The sequence below is a fragment of the Ranitomeya imitator genome, chromosome 4 (assembly GCF_032444005.1).
Source record: "Ranitomeya imitator isolate aRanImi1 chromosome 4, aRanImi1.pri, whole genome shotgun sequence".
NCBI lineage: Eukaryota > Metazoa > Chordata > Amphibia > Anura > Dendrobatidae > Ranitomeya > Ranitomeya imitator.
Window position 1 is genome coordinate 279,042,921 of NC_091285.1, and position 18,179 is coordinate 279,061,099.

Consider the following 18,179-nt stretch of genomic DNA (forward strand, 5'->3'; position numbering starts at 1 on the left):
TATATGCCACAGCATCTCCTGTGATGTATGTGCCTCAGCCCCTCATATGATGTATGTGCTCCCTGAGTTTCCCATGATGTATATGCCCCCAGCATATCATACTTCAAACATGAAGATACCAAATGTAAATTTTTGGTGGAGAATCAACAACAAGTGGAACACAATTGTGAAGTTGAACGAAATTTATTGGTTATTTTAATTTTTTTTTGGAAATTCAAAAACTGAAAAGTGGGGCGTGCAATATTATTCAGCCCCTTTAACTTAATACTTTGCTGCGCCAGCTTTTGCTGTGATTACAGCTGCAAGTCGCTTGGGGTATGTCTCTATTAGTTTTGTACATCGAGAGACTGAAATTGTTGCCCATTCTTCCTTGGAAAACAGCTTGAGCTCAGTGAGGTTTGATAGAGATTGTTTGTGAACAGCAGTTTTCAGTTTTTTCCACAGATTCTCGATTGGATTGAGGTCTGGACTTTGACTTGGTCATTCTAAGGGTACCGTCACACTAAAACGACGCTGCAGCGATACGACAACGATGTCGATCGCTGCAGCGTCGCTGTTTGGTCGCTGGAGAGCTGTCACACAGACAGCTCTCCAGTGACCAACGATCCCGAAGTCCCCGGTAACCAGGGTAAACATCGGGTTACTAAGCGCAGGGCCGCGTTTAGTAACCCGATGTTTACCCTGGTTACCAGCGTAAACGTAAAAAAACCCAAACACTACATACTTACATTCCTGTCGCGTCCCTCGGCGCTGTGCTTCTCTGCACTGACAGTGAGCGCCGGACAGCCGGAAAGCAGAGCGGTGACGTCACCGCTGTACTTTACGGCTGGCCGGCGCTCACCAGTCAGTGCGGGAAGCTGAAGGCGAGGGACATGACCAGACACCGAGAATGTAAGTATGTAGTGTTTTTTTTTCTACATTTACACTCGTAACCAGGGTAAATATCGGGTTACTAAGCGCGGCCCTGCGCTTAGTAACCCGATGTTTATCCTGGTTACCAGTGAAGACATCGCTGAATCGGCGTCACACACGCCGATTCAGCGATGTCAGCGGGAGATCCAGCGACGAAATAAAGTTTCAAACGATCTGCTACGACGTACGATTCTCAGCGGGGTCCCTGATCGCAGTAGCGTGTCAGACACAGCGAGATTGTAAGGATATCGCTGGAACGTCACGGATCGTGCCATCCTAGCGACCAAAGTGCCACTGTGTGACGGTACCCTAACACCTGGATACGTTTATTTGTGAACCATTCCATTGTAGATTTTGCTTTATGTTTGGGATCATTGTCTTGTTGGAAGACAAATCTTCGTCCCAGTCTCAGGTCTCTTGCAGACTCAAACAGGTTTTCTTCAAGAATGGTCCTGTATTTGGCTCCATCCATCTTCTCATCAATTTTAACTATCTTCCCTGTCCCTGATGAAGAAAAGCAGCCCAATCCATGATGCTGCCACCACCATGTTTGACAGTGGGGATTGTGTGTTCAGGGTGATGAGCTGTGTTGCTTTTACGCCAAACATATCGTTTGGCATTGTTGCCAAAAAGTTTGATTTTGGTTTCATCTGACCAGAGCACCTTCTTCCACATGTTTGGTGTGTCTCCCAGGTGGCTTGTTACAAACTTTAAACAACACTTTTTATGGATATCTTTGAGAAATGGCTTTCTTCTTGCCACTCTTCCATAAAGGCCAGATTTGTGCAGTGTACGACTGATTGTTGTCCTATGGACAGACTGTCCCACCTCAGCTGTAGATCTCTGCAGTTCATCCAGAGTGATCATGGGCCTCTTGGCTGCATCTCTGATCAGTCTTCTCTTTGTTTGAAATGAAAATTTAGAGGGACGGCCGGGTCTTGGTAGATTTGCAGTGGTATGATACTCCTTCCATTTCAATATGATCGCTTGCACAGTGCTCCTTGGGATGTTTAAAGTTTTGGAAATCATTTTGTATCCAAATCCAGCTTTAAACTTCTCCACAACAGTATCATGGACCTGCCTATTGTGTTCCTTGGTCTTCATGATGCTCTCTGTGCTTCAAACAGAACCCTGAGACTATTACAGAGCAGGTGCATTTATAAGGAGACTTGATTACACACAGGTGGATTATATTCATCATCATTAGGCATTTAGGACAACATTGGATCATTCAGAGATCCACAATGAACTTCTGGAGTGAGTTTGCTGCACTGAAGGTAAAGGGGCCGAATAATATTGCACGCCACACTTTTCAGTTTTTGAATTTCCACAAAAATTTAAAATAACCAATAAATTTCGTTCAACTTCACAATTGTGTTCCCCTTGTTGTTGATTCTTCACCAAAAATTTACATTTGGTATCTTTTATGTTTGAAGCATGATATGTGGGAAAAGGTTGAAAAGTTCCAGGGAGCCGAATACTTTCGCAAGGCACTGTATGTATCTTCTGTGATATATACGCCCCCAGCATCTCCTGTGAATAGCATTTCATCAATACCACGTAACATCACAGCCGCACTAAAGAGAAGCGGTAAAGATGTCAGGATAAATTTCAAAGTGATAATTTTGTATGGCCCACGAGTGATGGTCTAAATATCCAAATAGCACCATGTATTAAAAAGGTTCTCCACTACTGGTCTACATAATCAATGATCTGATGTGAAATAAAGAACTTAGGACTGTTTCACACATTCAATGTTTATGGTTTGAGTTTGAACTGTGAATATTGGACCAGCTGCGAGTTACTGATTCAAACTCATCAGTCTCATATGCATATATGAGGATGATGAGTTTGAGTCAGGAGATCCACGGCTGGTTCAAAATTCACAGTCTATGGTTGCACATACTTGGACAGTAAATGTTGGACATGTGAAACCAACTTTAAAGTGGTATTCTTAAGTTGTCTCTTGAACAACTCAGAGCAATAAAATCTCTATACTTTCCGGTTGCTTGGGGGAAGGCAGGTCCTGCTGCTTGAGTGACAGTTTTTATTAGGAGCGCCATCCTGCTTAAACACATTAACATCTGTCAGTGTTCCGAGTCTACACTGCTATCATATTTCAGAGATAACAGTGCATTTGAACAAGCACATAACTGGGGAGGTGAGGGATGTGATTTGGAGAACTGCTCTGGATACTGCTGATGCTGGGTGTTGGTGGATTGTGATCATGCAGGACTGATAAGAACTCTTGTCAAAAAAATTGAAGAGAAGAGCAGATAACTGCTATATAGAAAGCAATAGACTGGAGAGAGATGACTGGTATGTTAGGTGTTCGCTCCTTGACTGAAATGTAATTACTGCTCACACTCCAAGCTCTGGTGGCCAAACTGCATGGAAACAAGCTGTACACTTTGTAAGACAAAAGTTCTCTTTGCAGGAAAATTACAGCAATCTAAAAAGCGAGTCAACAGCAAACTTGCCAATTTTCATATTGTTTAATAAATAAAGCTATTTAACAACATGAAAATTCACCTTTCACATTTTAAGTATTTTAGAATTAAATGCCATGATGAAAGTTTATATACCGTTGAATATGGTAATTGCTCTCTGATGTCCCATTTCCTGAAGAACTTTCAATAAGTCACCAACAGTCTTATTTTTGTGTGCCCAGCTCCAAAGCAGTTCCTTTGTTCTGCTTTTACCTTGTTCAGCACACTTCTCAATTTTACGGAAGTCCATCCAATCTGAAGAGAGGCGCTCAGCTAGAAGAATGATTGTAAAAGTATAGTCAGACTATACCAATAATACAATATAAGCATAAATAGTTGCAATTTTAGCAGTCTGTATGTGAAAGGACAAGACTCGATCTACCATCATAGTTATGTCAATTGAAATTAACCACTGGAAAGATAAATATATGCATAACACTAACTAAAGGATTATCTACAAAATAAATTAAATTAATGAAGCTGCCGTTTGAATAATATACCAACACTATGCAACAGCACTCTGCAATTAATGATTACATGAATTCCACTATAGCTATACAGGAAAAAAAAGAGAGGTAATTAAAGTAGTTAAGATTCTCTGATTAGAAAATGTATAAGCCATCCATCAGTTACAATGTGATCTCATGGATAGACCCTATTTCTACTGATTTACCTCTACGTGCCTAACCAGATCAGAAATGAACCAGGGAAGAGATATAATCCAGTATAGCCCTAGTTAAAACCTGTCTGAAGAAGATGGGTGGGTAAGAGTGCATGGCCTAAGGGGGCAGTCACAATTCTTAATGCACAAAATAGAAAAATATAGGATAAGACCAGCTCTCCTCTATTAAATTAATGTGCAAGTGCATGTATGCCATGGACCAATATACATACATACATACTGTATACTATGTAAAGGCATTAGTGGCTCCATGAATTCTACTATTGATCATGCACCAGAGACAAGGTGACCGAATGGTTGGTCACTAACTCTAGTCACTCACTTTTCTATTAGACCACCCATCTCTCCAGTTCATCTAATTATGTGCTATTGCATAATGAATGCATACTGAACAGTAGCATGTAAACGTTTGGTGGGCACCCCTGTTCTGGTGTACAGCTAAGCAAGTTGAAGATGAAATTATCTGTAAAAGGCCTCTGTAATGATGCTGCCTGGTGTTGTAGAGAGGCAGCTTAAGGGGGGCGATAGCGGAAGCGCAGGGAGAGGGAGAAATGAGGCACGCAGTGCACACTATCAGTCTTATTATTTGGTGCGTTCCGCTAGCCCTAACATTACACTAGCGCCAGGGTCTGGCTAGTGATGACGGACAAACAGCAATCCCTGCGGTATATACAGCAGCTGGAGGGTAGGTTGGCGACTCTCGAGAGCGCAACCTCAGCTGTGGATGTTACCGCAGTTGCTGTACAGGCTGCCAGCGTGGCTGCAGCAACTTTGTCCATTGCCACCCCTGTTCCGACATTTTCTCGCCTCCCGCTGCCAGAAAAATTTTCTGGTAATAGCAAATTTTGTAGGGGATTCGTGAGTCAGTGCTCTATTCATCTCGAGCTTCTGGCTGCACGTTTCCCCACAGAGCGGGCTAAGGTGGGATTTATTGTGTCTCTATTGTCGGACAGGGCGTTGGAATGGGCTACGCCGCTGTGGGAGCGTGGCGATCATGTGGTGCAGAGTGCTCCTCTGTTTTTGAGCACTTTAAAACAGGTCTTTTTAGGACCTCAAGTCACCCATGACACTGCGCTCCAACTGCTGGCATTAACTCAGGGTGAGTCCTTGGTCAGTCATTTTGCCGTCCAATTCCGCACTTTAGCATTTGAGCTGGAATGGTCGGATAAAGCTCTTATCCCCATATTTTGGAGGGGCTTGGCTGACCATGTAAAGGACGCTCTGGCCACTAGGGAGATTCCTGCCACACTGGAGGAGTTAATAACAGTCTCCACTCGAATTGACCTCCGTTTTAACGAGCGGAGGTTAGAGCGAGCCCAGTGTAGGCAGAGGTTTCGGCTGGCTCCTACTTTCGCCAAACCTCTGGAATCTCCGGTCCTGGTTCCTGAGTCACATGAGGCCAGGGAAGTGTCACAAGCGGGACCTAAGTCCCGGACCGCTTGTGCACTCAGGGTCTGTCATGTTTGCCAGCAGTCTGGACACTTAGCCACCAGATGTCCTAAGCGGTCGAGGAAACGTCAGCGTCTAGTGGTCGTAGGTGGAGGTACACTAGACACGGCGACGTTTGCCTCTAAATTGTCCTTTAAGGGGACAATTACTATAGGCTCATTCTCCCACTCGGTAGAGCTCTGCGTGGATTCTGGGGCGGAGGGCAACTTTATGTCTTCTGCCTTCGCCCAACGCCACGCAATACCTCTGGTTATGCTAGCTCAACCTGTAACGGTACGAGTGGTGAATGGGTCGACTCTGCCCTCACAGATAACTCACCAGACCATCCCTTTTACTCTGTCCATGTCGCCATCTCATCAGGAGATTATTTCTCTGCTCGTCATTCCAGAGGGAATTGATGAGGTCCTGTTGGGAATACCTTGGCTACGGTACCACTCTCCTCATATAGAGTGGTCCTCAGGCAGAATTCTGGGATGGGGTGAATCTTGTGGGGGTAGGTGTCAGAGGGAGTGCGTTCAGGTAGCTACAACTGAGGTACCCGCAGATCTTTCCTCTCTCCCCAAGCAGTATTGGTCGTATGCAGACGTATTCTCCAAAAAGGTGGCGGAGACCCTTCCGCCCCATCGCCCCTATGACTGTCCTATTGACCTCTTGCCTGGTGCTGAGCCTCCCCGGGGTCGAGTCTATCCGCTATCTCTCCCAGAGACGGAGGCAATGTCACAGTACATCCAGGAAAATCTGGCAAGAGGGTTCATCAGGAAGTCAGTGTCACCTGCTGGGGCAGGGTTCTTCTTCGTGCAGAAGAAGAGTGGGGAATTGCGTCCATGCATAGACTACAGGGGTCTTAACGCCATCACCGTTAAGAATAAATACCCTTTGCCTTTGATATCTGAACTGTTCGATAGGCTTCGGGGAGCAAGGGTATTTACTAAATTAGATCTGCGGGGTGCTTACAACCTGATTCGTATCCGTGAGGGGGATGAATGGAAGACGGCTTTTAACACCAGGGATGGGCACTATGAATATCTGGTGATGCCCTTTGGGCTCTGTAATGCCCCAGCCGTTTTCCAAGACTTTGTGAATGATATCTTCCGGGATATGCTTTCCACCTCGGTCGTAGTCTATCTGGATGATATTCTCATCTACTCTCCAGATATTGACTCCCACCGGAGAGATGTTTGCAAAGTCTTCGACCTCCTACGGGCAAACTCCCTCTATGCCAAGTTGGAGAAGTGTATGTTTGAGCAGGAGTCCTTACCTTTCCTAGGCTACATCATCTCAGCCCAGGGATTGGCTATGGATCCTGCCAAACTACAGGCTGTGATGGACTGGCAGGAACCCCATTCTCTTAAAGCGGTGCAGCGCTTTATGGGGTTCATCAATTATTATCGCCAGTTCATCCCGCATTTCTCAACTTTGGTAGCTCCCTTGGTTGCCCTCACCAAGAAGGGGGCGAATCCCAAATTGTGGTCTGAGGAGGTCTCCAAGGCCTTTATCTCTATAAAGTCACACTTCGCTAGCGCTCCCATTCTTCATCGCCCCGATGTTGATAAGCCATTTATCATGGAGGTGGATGCCTCTTCTGTTGGTGCTGGAGCAGTCCTCTTCCAAAAGGATGCTCAAGGTCGGAAGCGTCCTTGCTTCTTTTTCTCCAAGACCTTCGCACCAGCAGAGAGGAATTATTCCATCGGGGACAGGGAGTTGCTAGCCATGAAGTTGGCTTTCTCGGAGTGGAGACATCTCTTGGAGGGAGCACGTTTTCCCTTCCAAGTCTTCACAGATCACAAAAATTTGGTGTATCTGCAGACAGCTCAGCGGTTGAATTCTTGCCAGGCCAGATGGTCCTTGTTCTTCTCCCGGTTTCATTTCACCCTCCATTTCCTTTCTGGGGAGAAGAACATTCGGGCCGACGCTCTCTCTCGCTCCGTTGTGTCATCTGCGGAGGAGGAGGAGGAGCCTCGGCTTATTGTCCCCACCGAGAGTTTGAGAACCGTGGCCCTGGTTTCGCTGGAGTCTGTGCCCCCGGGCAAGACTTTTGTTCCATCTAGTTTGCGACCGGAGGTTCGCTCTTGGGCGCATTCATCCAGGGTGGGTGGACATTTTGGTACTAAAAGGACATCAGAGTTACTGGCGAGGACATACTGGTGGCCGCATATGGCTCGTGATGTCGCGGAGTACGTTCGGGCGTGTGTCTCTTGCGCCAGGAACAAGACTCCTCGGCAACGGCCAGCTGGTTTGCTTTATCCTCTGCCTGTGGCTGACAGGCCCTGGGAGATGGTCGGGATGGACTTTGTGGTTGGCTTACCCAAGTCTCGTAATTGCACCATTATCTGGGTGATCACCGATCATTTTTCCAAAATGGTGCATTTGGTGCCTCTTCCACGGCTACCATCTGCACGAGCGTTGGCTGTCTTGTTTATCAAGCATATCTTTCGCTTACACGGTATGCCAGACAAAATTGTTAGTGACCGGGGTCCCCAGTTTGCGTCTCGATTCTGGAGGGAGCTATGTCGTCTACTCAGTATTGAGTTAAATCTCTCTTCGGCATATCATCCCGAGACGAATGGGTTGGTAGAAAGGGCCAACCAGACCTTGGTCACATATCTGCGACATTTTGTTTCTGCCAGACAGGATGACTGGGCATCCTTGCTACCGTGGGCAGAGTTTGCACTTAACAATGCCGTAGCCGACTCCACCGGTCAGACTCCATTCCTCTTAAATTACGGCCAGCATCCGCATGTTCCTGTGCCCATGCCTGTGTCTTCCGCTGATCCCAGGGTGGCAGACTGGGCTGTGGAGGCACGGGACATTTGGGATCGCACGCAGGATGCCATTCGGGCCTCCAAGGAGAGAATGAGCTCCTCCGCCGATGTTCATCGGCGCCCCGCTCCGACTTTTGCCCCTGGCGACTTGGTGTGGCTCTCCGCCCGTAACATCAGGCTGCGAGTTGAGTCCACTAAGTTTGCTCCTCGCTACTTGGGTCCCTTCAAGGTTCTCGAACAGGTTAATCCTGTGGTCTACCACCTGGCTCTTCCTCCACGCTTGGGTATCACCGACACCTTTCATGTGTCCCTCTTGAAACCCATATACATGTCCCGGTTTTCCGAGTCATCTGCCGGGACATCGGGTTCGTCTACGGACGATTACGAGGTGAACGCTATTTTGGGGTGCAAGGTGGTACGCGGCAAAAAGTTTTATTTGGTGGATTGGAAGGGTTATGGTCCAGAGGACAGGTCTTGGGAGTCTGCTGAAAACATTAGGGCCCCACAGCTCATTGCTGCCTTCGAGCGTAGCGAGGCCCAAGGAGAGGGGGGCCCTAGGAGGGGGGGTAATGTTAGGAGTCGAGTTTCCTCTGCTGCACAGGGGGAATTTCGATCCGTCTCCGCTGCGGTCTCCCATTCTCCTCCAGCCGCAGTGGAGTCTGCTCAGCAGGGACGTCGCTCCCAGTGTCTTGCTCGCTCTCACTCTGTACAGAGAGTTACTGCTGCTTCTTCAGCTCCTGCCATTAAAGTCAGTGCTGGTCAGCGGCGAGCGGACTTCCCTGGGACTAAGTCCTTGTTTGCGCACACTGAGCATGCCCAGAGCAAGATCTCCCGTTGGAGATCGAGGGTCATGTGCTCTGGCTCTGCAGCGCATTCCATTGGTCCTCTTGGCAGGTCTTGGAAGGGCAAAGTTTCTGTGGCCACTTCCTGTCCTGCAATTATATAAACTGCGCATGACCGCACGGCCATGCGCTAGTGTACAATTGAATACGTGTGTTTGTTGTGAGTGCAAGTCGTTCATTAAATACCCCTACCCTATTGTATGACTGTTCGCGTATGGAGTATGGCTGCTATCTAGCGCCCGACAAATCACTCAACGTGTCACACACGTATCAGCGTCTATTGCTGTGACCGCCAGTGCGGCGCCACGCGCCAGTAGTGCGCTTCCTGACCCACGTCTGGGTGCTTAGTGGTGCCTGCCAGCACGGCACAGTTCGCACTTCGGTGCTCTTATTATAAGAGTTGCCTAACACACCCTGTTGCGGTGTTGTGTCAGCAAGTGGTCTAATCGGACTTCAATCCTAGTTGGGGTTAAGTTCGCTGACTGCTTGCTCGCCTTCTATGTGCGGTACCGCGATCCTGTGACGCAACAGGATCGCTTCCTTCACGTTGGGTGAAGTTTAACCCACGCGAGTATACTTATGAGTACCGCCATATAGTCCGTCATTACTCAGCAGCAGGTTCCATCTCTGCACGGTGGACCCCGGGCTACGAACGCACCGTACACTATCAGTCTTATTATTTGGTGCGTTCCGCTAGCCCTAACAGATACAATCACCTGACAAAAGACAACCCAGCACCAGGGGAAAAAGACCAGCAGCCAGAAAACCACAACAAGATGGCGGATGGTCAAAACAAAACAGATTCTAACAGTCAGAAAGCCAGGACAGACAGAGAAGTACCAAGCAGGAAACAGGGGCAGTAGTCAGGGGGCAAACCAGGTCATACACAGCAATGCACACATGCACAGAGGCACAACGATTACAGACGAATAACCTGGGTCAGCTATCTCAGACTGACTAGACGGAAGTATAACCGACTCAGAACCTAGGAACTACCAGCATTAAACAGCCGCCCCAGAACCATCTTTTACACTTTAAAAATACAAAAAGGAAAATGGGCCGATGCAAAAGTTTGGGCCACCTTTACGGTTAGTACCTAGTGGCATCCATTTTTAAAAATATCACATTTGTAAACACTTTTTGTAGCCAGTCAAGAGTCTCCGTTCTTGTTTGAGGGATTTTCACCCATTCTTCTTTGCAAAATTCCTCCAGTTCTGTGAGATTCCTGGGTCGTCTTGCATGCAGTGCTATTTTGAGTTCTAGCCACAGATTTTCAATGATGCTCAGATCAGGGAACTGTGAGGGCCACTGTAAACCCTCAGCTTGCAGATTTTGAGGTAGTCTATTGTGGATTTTGACGTGTGTTTAGGATCATTATCCATTTGTAGAAGCCATCCTCTTTTCAAATTCAGCTTTTTATAACAGATAGTGTTATGTTTGCATCAAGAATTTGTTGAAATGTCATTGAATCCATTCTTCCCTCTACCCGTGAAATGTTCCTCATGCCATTGGCTGCAACAGAACCCCAAACCATGATTCATCCACTCCCATGCTTAGTGGTTGGCAAGATGTTCTTTTCCTGAAATTCTGTGCCCTTTTTTTTCTCCACACATACCTTTGATCATTGTGGCCAAAGAGTTCTATTTTAACCTCATCAGTTCAAAGGACTTATTTCCAAAATGCATCAAGCTTGTTTAGATGTTCTTTTGCATACTTCTGATGCTGAATTTTATGTTGAGGGCACAGGAGAGGTTTTTTTCTGATGACTCTTCCATGAATGCCATATTTGTGCAGGTGTCTCTGAACAGTAGCACAATGTACCACAACTCCAGAGTCTGCTAAATATTTCTGCAGTCAAGTGAGGGTTCTGATTTGCCCCTGTAGCAATCCTATGAGCAGCTCTCACAGAAATTTTACTTGGTTTTGCAGACCTTATCTTGACCTCCACTGTTCCTGTTAACTGTCATTTCTTAATTACATTTTGAACCGAAGGGCAACTTGAAAACGCTTTGCTATCTTCTTATAGCATTCTCCCGCTTTGTGGGCTTCTACCATTTTCATTTTCAGAATGCTAGACAGCTGCTTAGACCAATCCATGGCTGCTGTTTTTTTGGCACAAGGTTAGAGGATGCAGGGTTTTTATAAATCTGATAACAGGCTAATTAAGGTCTGAAACCTTGGTCAAAGTTATCTGAGGACACAAATCTCCAAGGGTGTCCAACCTTTTGCATCAGCCCATTTTCCTTTTGTAATTTTTAAAATGTAATTATTTTTTGCCTAAAATACAAAGGAAATGTGTCATCTTTAATTTTAGGCATTTTAGAGATCATTTAACCTTCAACTTGCTTAACTGTTCACAATAACAGTAATTTTGACCAAGGGTCCCCAAACTTTTACATGCCACTGTACAGTACAGACAAAAAGTTTGGACACACCTTCTCATTTAAAGATTTTTCTGTATTTTCATGACTATGAAAATTGTACATTCACACTGAAGGCATCAAAATTATGAATTAACACATGTGGAATTATATACTTAACAAAAAAGTGTGAGACAACTGAAATTATGTCTTATATTCTAGGTTCTTCAAAGTAGCCACCTTTTGCTTTGATGACTGCTTTGCACACTCTTGGCATTCTCTTGATGAGCTTCAAGAGGTAGTCACCGGGAATGGTTTTCATTTCACAGGTGTCCCCTGTCACGTTTAATAAGTAGGATTTCTTGCCTTATAAATGGGGTTGGGACCAACAGTTGTGCTGTGCAGAAGTCTGGTGGATACACAGTTGATAGTCCTACTGAATAGACTGTTAGGGTATGTTTCCACGTGCAGGAAACGCTGCGTGTCTGACGCTGCAAAGAGACGCAGCGTCAGACACACAGCGTCCAGATGTTACAGCATAGTGGAGGGGATTTAATGAAATCCCGTCTCCACTATGCGTGGTAACACGCACGCGGCGGCCCTGCGACTCCGGACATGCTGCGCGTCTTTTCAGATCGCAGCATGTCCGTATATCTTGCGGCGCCGTTGCGTCGCCGCAAGATATAGCACAGGGCCCTATGCGATGGGTGCGATGATGCCGGATGTGTGCTGTGAACACATCCGGCATCATCTCGTCCCAGAAGGGGGCGGGGCTTAGCGCAGAGCGGCAAAGCCGCTCCGACGATACCGCCTGCCATCCTGAAAGTGGACACATACCCTTAGAATTTGTATTATGGCAACAAAAAAGCTGCTAAGTAAAGAAAATCGAGTGGCCATCATTACTTTAAGAAATGAAGGTCCGTCAGTCTGAAAAATTGGGAAAACTTTGAACGTGTCCCCAAGTGCAGTGGCAAAACCCATCAAGCGCTTCAAAGAAACTGGCTCACATGAGGACCGCCCCATGAAAGGAAGGCCAAGAGTCACCTCTGCTGAAAACCCTCATGCCTGCCATTATGATACTACTTTGAACATTAGCCTATGTCCATTGATCACAGGAGACTGTGATGTTCATATATACGCTAATACTATGGTATTGCAATGCAATGAGCTATCAGAAGTTTGCAGGTTCAAGGGGGCTAAAAAAATAAGGCTTTAAATATATAGAAAATATTTAAAAATTATATAGAAATTTTAGACACTCCCACTTTCCCCCCCATTAAAAATAAACAATAAAAATAAACATATTTGGCATCACTGTGTCCACAGAAGTTCAATCTATCAAGATATAAAATTAATTAACCCAATTTGTAAATACCATAAAGAGAGGAAAAAAAAATCTAAACTCACATTGTGTTTATTTTGATCGCCAAAAAAATGCAATAAGGAGCAAGTCTAAAAAATGAAAATGGCAACAACAGCAATTTTTTTTCTGTTCCAAATTTTCTTTCACAAAGTAAATAAATAAAACAAACTACCGCATTCATATTTAGTATCAACGTTATTGTAGTGACATGGAGAATCATGCTGCAGTCATGTTTACTGTTCATAGCTTGAATACCACCTGCTCATTGTCCGACACAAGCATTGCAGGCATCAGGAACTTTGGGTTTATTTTTAGTTTTTCTTAAAAAACCACACAGCAGAACTGGTATAACGGCATTGTTTCTAACATTTAACGACTCCATGAATGAGGAATAGGAGACAGACAGATAATAATTTAGTATTTTAGACTTACCTAAACCTTTCCATCCTAAACCTCCATCACTGCAGTCCATGAGTTCACATAAATGTTCCATAATTATAGGAGGAACTTCAAAAAGAGAGGTATTTAGCCCAAGTGACAGCTCCGCCATTGTATAGGTATACTGATCATCAAATCATGAACTGTGCTAACTTCTTATGTCTTGAGCTGAAATACGTCGATATAATGCTGGAATTTCCCAGTCTCCACCCCACAGCTGAATGGTTAGCTAAGCAAGGAAATCCTGCAGTTGCACAAGTTCTGTGTGTTCAGAGCTCATAATACAGCTATGATCCTCTGGTGGGATTTCTTATACATCTTGAGGGTATTCTCATTATTCCAGATATTGTGAATAACTGCTGAGATCAGCACTGGGAAAGGGCAGTGACACAAAGGAAATACATATCAGCTGCAGCCTTTAAACGCTATGTGCGCCCGGGGACACTGTTATTTTCTTGTACTGAGGCCGTTCTATCATTTACATGAATTGTGCTGTTCAGGTCTAAATATGTCAATCTGCTGTGAATACAGAATCTATCTTTAGATGCGAGATAAATCTCCACGCCTGTGCCCACCTACCCATATGTGCAAAATATCAGTCTACAAAATAAAAGAACATCTAATAGTATCACAAAACTTTAATAATATCCAGCAATGCTACTGTTCTAGTGAATAGGAACTTTAAGGGAATCTGCATTGTGCACAGTAACCTACAGACAGTGTCAGGTCGGCCCCGTTATACTGATTACAATGATACCTTAGTTGATGAAATCTGTCTTGTGGTTGTTGTTTAAACTTTATTTTCAGTTTTGAGTTAATGATATGCTCGTGCTCTGGGGCGGCCTGTGGGGGGGTCTTCATGTGGTGCTCTGATTAGGTATTCATCTGTATGGCTTCTGACAGGTCACTGATTACTCACTGACCTGCCCCCTAGTTTACATAATGAATATTATATATATCTTGGGAAAAAAAAACTTTTGCAGGCAGGCGCCGGCAGTGGTACCTGTGCTGCAGCCCGATCGCATATGTAATGTGTTTCTAATTAATTTCTTAGTTGTTCTCCTGATATTTCTAAAAAAAAGTTTGTAAATGGCGCTGGTTGTGCCTGTGCTGTAGCAGCTATCGGTGATCGCCGGCATATAAGCAAAATTAAAGGTGCAGTGACGGCCAGCCGTGTCACTACTGGCAGACATGGCGTACACTGCACTGTGCGCGGCCATGTCTGTTACAGTGACGGCCATCAAGCAGCGCTCCCTGCACAGCTACTTGACAGAGGAGCTGAAACGGTAGACAAGACGGGTGGGAGGTGAACGAGGCTTGTTGCCGGCTAAAAGAGAACCTAGACATGTTTGGTGTCTATGAACTCGTAATGACCTGGAGAATTATAATGGCAGGTCAGTTAAGTGAATCTAGTACAAAAGCCAAACAAAAAACAAGTGCGGAATTGCACTCTTTTTGCAATTTCACGGCACTTGGATTTTCCCTTGTTCTAGTACACGACATGATAAAACCAATGATGTCATTCAAAAGTACAACTTGTTTCGCAAAAAATAAGCTCTCACATGGCCATATTGACGGAAAGATAAAAAGTTATGGCTCTGGGAAGGAGGAGAGCGAAAAACGAACATAGAAAAACGGAAAATCCCAAGGTCATGAAGGGGTTAATAAAATTATTAAATGTTTGCGGCGAGGGGTGGCAATGAGGATTAATTGAGACTGGAGGTTGGGGTACAGCAAATGAGGATGAATTGAGACTGGGGGCTGGGGAACAGTAAATGAGGATGAGTTGAGAGAGGGGGTGGGGAACAGTATGGTGGCTTGTAAAAACTTGGGCACCCCGGCAGAGGCGTAGCTAGAGCTTTTGCCGCCCGGGGCTGTTCCCGAGTTTGGCGCCCCCCCCCCCGGCTCAATACACACAAAGGTTACCAAAAACGGTTTTCCTGTTTTGTAGAACTTAAACTGGGCCTAATGGTGTCACCCCCACATGCCACACCTGTGACTTAATACCACCACACCATGACCAGGCCACATAGTGACCGAATAATACTACATACAAGGGACAAATACCACAACACCATTTCCAGACCACATATTACCACCACATAGTGACTGAATACTACAATACTGATCAGTAATAAAAAAAACCCCACAATACTATCACCATAAGTGCCAGTATTCACAGGAGATCTGTACTTAGTATGCAGTGTCTGTGTAGAGGTAATACAGAGATCACTGGTGACATTATACACAGGACCTCTATATAGTATACAGTGTATAGTGTCAGTGTATAGGTAACACTGACTCACCAGTGACGTCTCTAGGTGAAGTCCTTCATCTTTCATCCAGCACAGACCGCCATCATTCCTTCCAGCCAGGACTCGTTTCTGCAGGAAATAACACAGTTATCTCGAGCTCCGCTTGCAGAACACATTACTTAATTTTTCACAACTTCTACATTACATCACATGAAGAAAAAAGGTGATATAGTGTCACTCTGCACAGTAACAGGACCGCCCCCCCATTTAAAACAGTATACTCAAAAAATAAAATAAATACATCACTGCAGTAATAATATCCCTTAATTAGCCCCTATGGTAATAATATTCCCCACCCTGGCCCCGTTTCTCATTCCTGGCTCCAGCCATATGTTCTCGCATCCTGCCCTCATGAGTATCCATTCTACCCCATATGATCTCCACATCCTGCCCCACCAGCCTCCATCGTATCCGTCCTGCCCCATGATCCAATCCTGCCCCGTGTCTCCAATCATGCCCCGTATCTACATTCTGCCCATGCCTCAAGTCCTGCCCCCAGTGTGTCCAGCATATTACCCCCATGTTGTCCAGCAATCTGCCCCAGTGTGTCCAGCATATTACCCCCATGTTGTCCAGCAATCTGCCCCAGTGTGTCCAGCATATTACCCCCAGTGTGTCCAGCAATCTGCCCCAGTATGTCCAGCACTGCCCCCAGTGTGTCCAGCAATCTGCCCCAGTGTCCAGCCTTTCCCCAGTGTGTCCAGCAGTCTGCCCCAGTGTGTCCAGCATATTACCCCCAGTGTCCAGCATTGCCCCAGTGTGTCCAGCATATTACCCCCAGTGTGTCCAGCAATCTGCCCCAGTGTCCAGCATTGCCCCAGTGTGTCCAGAAGTCTGCCCCAGGGTCTCCAGCATTGCCTCAATGTGTCCAGAAATCTGCCCCAGGGTCTCCAGTATTGCCCCAGTGTGTCCAGCAATCTGCCCCATGGTCTCCAGTATTGCCCCAGTGTATCCAGCAATCTGCCCCATGGTCTCCTGTATTGCCCCAGTGTGTCCAGCATTCTGCCCCATGGTCTCCAGTATTGCCCCGGTGTGTCCAGCAATCTGCCCCATGGTCTCCAGTATTGCCCCAGTATGTCCAGAAGTCTGCCCAGGGTCTCCAGCATTGCCTCAATGTGTCCTGAAATCTGCCCCATGGTCTCCAGTATTCAGTGTGTCCAGCAATCTGCCCCATAGTCTCCTGTATTGCCCCAGTGTGTCCAGCATTCTGCCCCATGGTCTCCAGTATTTCCCCAGTGTGTCCAGCATTCTGCCCCATGGTCTCCAGTATTGCCCCAGTGTGTCCAGCAATCTGCCCCATGGTCTCCTGTATTGCCCCAGTGTGTCCAGCATTCTGCCACATGGTCTCCTGTATTGCCCCAGTGTGTCCAGCATTCTGCCCCATGGTCTCCTGTATTGCCCCAGTGTGTCCAGCATTCTGCCACATGGTCTCCTGTATTGCCCCAGTGTGTCCAGCAATCTGCCCCATGGTCTCCAGTATTGCCCCAGTGTGTCCAGCAATCTGCCCCATAGTCTCCTGTATTGCCCCAGTGTGTCCAGCAATCTGCCCCATGGTCTCATGTATTGCCCCAGTGTGTCCAGCAATCTGCCCCATGGTCTCATGTATTGCCCCAGTGTGTCCAGCAATCTGCCCCATGGTCTCATGTATTGCCCCAGTGTGTCCAGCATTGCCCCAGCCCCAGACAGTCAGACATAAAGAAAAAAAAAAAAAAAGTAAAATCCTCACCTCTCCCGTTCCTAGCGCAGGTCCGGTGCAGTCAGCGTCTCTCCGGCTCTGCGACGCTCAGGACAGAGAGGCAGAGCGGCGCGCACAGTAGTGACGTCATCGCGCCCTCTGCTCTGAGACGTCGCAGAGTCAGAGGACGCTGCAGCTGCCGGCGCCGCAGGAACCAGGAGAGGTGAGTATAGAGCGGGGGGCGGAGTCCGGTGGTGGGGGGAGCTGGCCCTGGTCGTGTCGGCGGACGGCGCCGCCCGAAGATTTAAAGGGGCGTCTTTTTTTTTTTTTCTTCTCCTGCAGCGCCGGACGCCCCCCGCATTGTGCCGCCCGGGGCGGACCGCCCCCCCCGCACCCCTCTTCCTACGCCACTGTACCCCGGGTCAAAATTACTGTTATTGTGAACAGTTTAACAAGTTGAAGATGAAATGATCTCTAAAAGGCTTAAAGATAAAGATGACATGTATTTTAGGAAACATACATATATAATATCACAGAACATATAATGAAGGTGCCAAAAAAAAAACAGAAATTCACAGCAAAGAAACACCATATATGAATAGAATAATATACCCAATAAAACTTAACATTTAATAATACTCCTTATAATAAAAACACATACCACATACAACCTAAAACCAGTATAAGCTGTTTGACACAAAGATATAAGACCAAGATACAGGGTGCTCTCGATCCCTAGGGTCCCAACTGTCTGTCCCCTACCTTGCTGCGGAGGTTGGCACTCTAAATATCCTGCACAATGGCGCCCCCGCTCAACGTAGGCTATTCCTAAATCTCCCTAATAGGCCCTGACGTGCAAGAAAAATAGAAAAAAAGTCAAACAGCAGAACAT

General features: G+C 46.3%; 1 protein-coding gene across 1 annotated transcript in view; it reads right to left on the minus strand.

Annotated features, from left to right (window-relative positions):
• IRAK3 (interleukin 1 receptor associated kinase 3) overlaps positions 1–13,428 on the minus strand; it is a 53,234-nt gene extending 39,806 nt beyond the window's left edge. Inside the window, exons 1-2 of the mRNA XM_069764668.1 lie at positions 13,292–13,428; positions 3,498–3,674 (exon numbers count right to left, since the gene is read on the minus strand). Coding sequence (XP_069620769.1) covers positions 3,498–3,674; positions 13,292–13,409 — 295 coding nt within the window. The 5' untranslated portion in view covers positions 13,410–13,428. The remainder of the gene's footprint in view (positions 1–3,497; positions 3,675–13,291) is intronic.
• Positions 13,429–18,179: the final 4,751 nt, after the last annotated feature.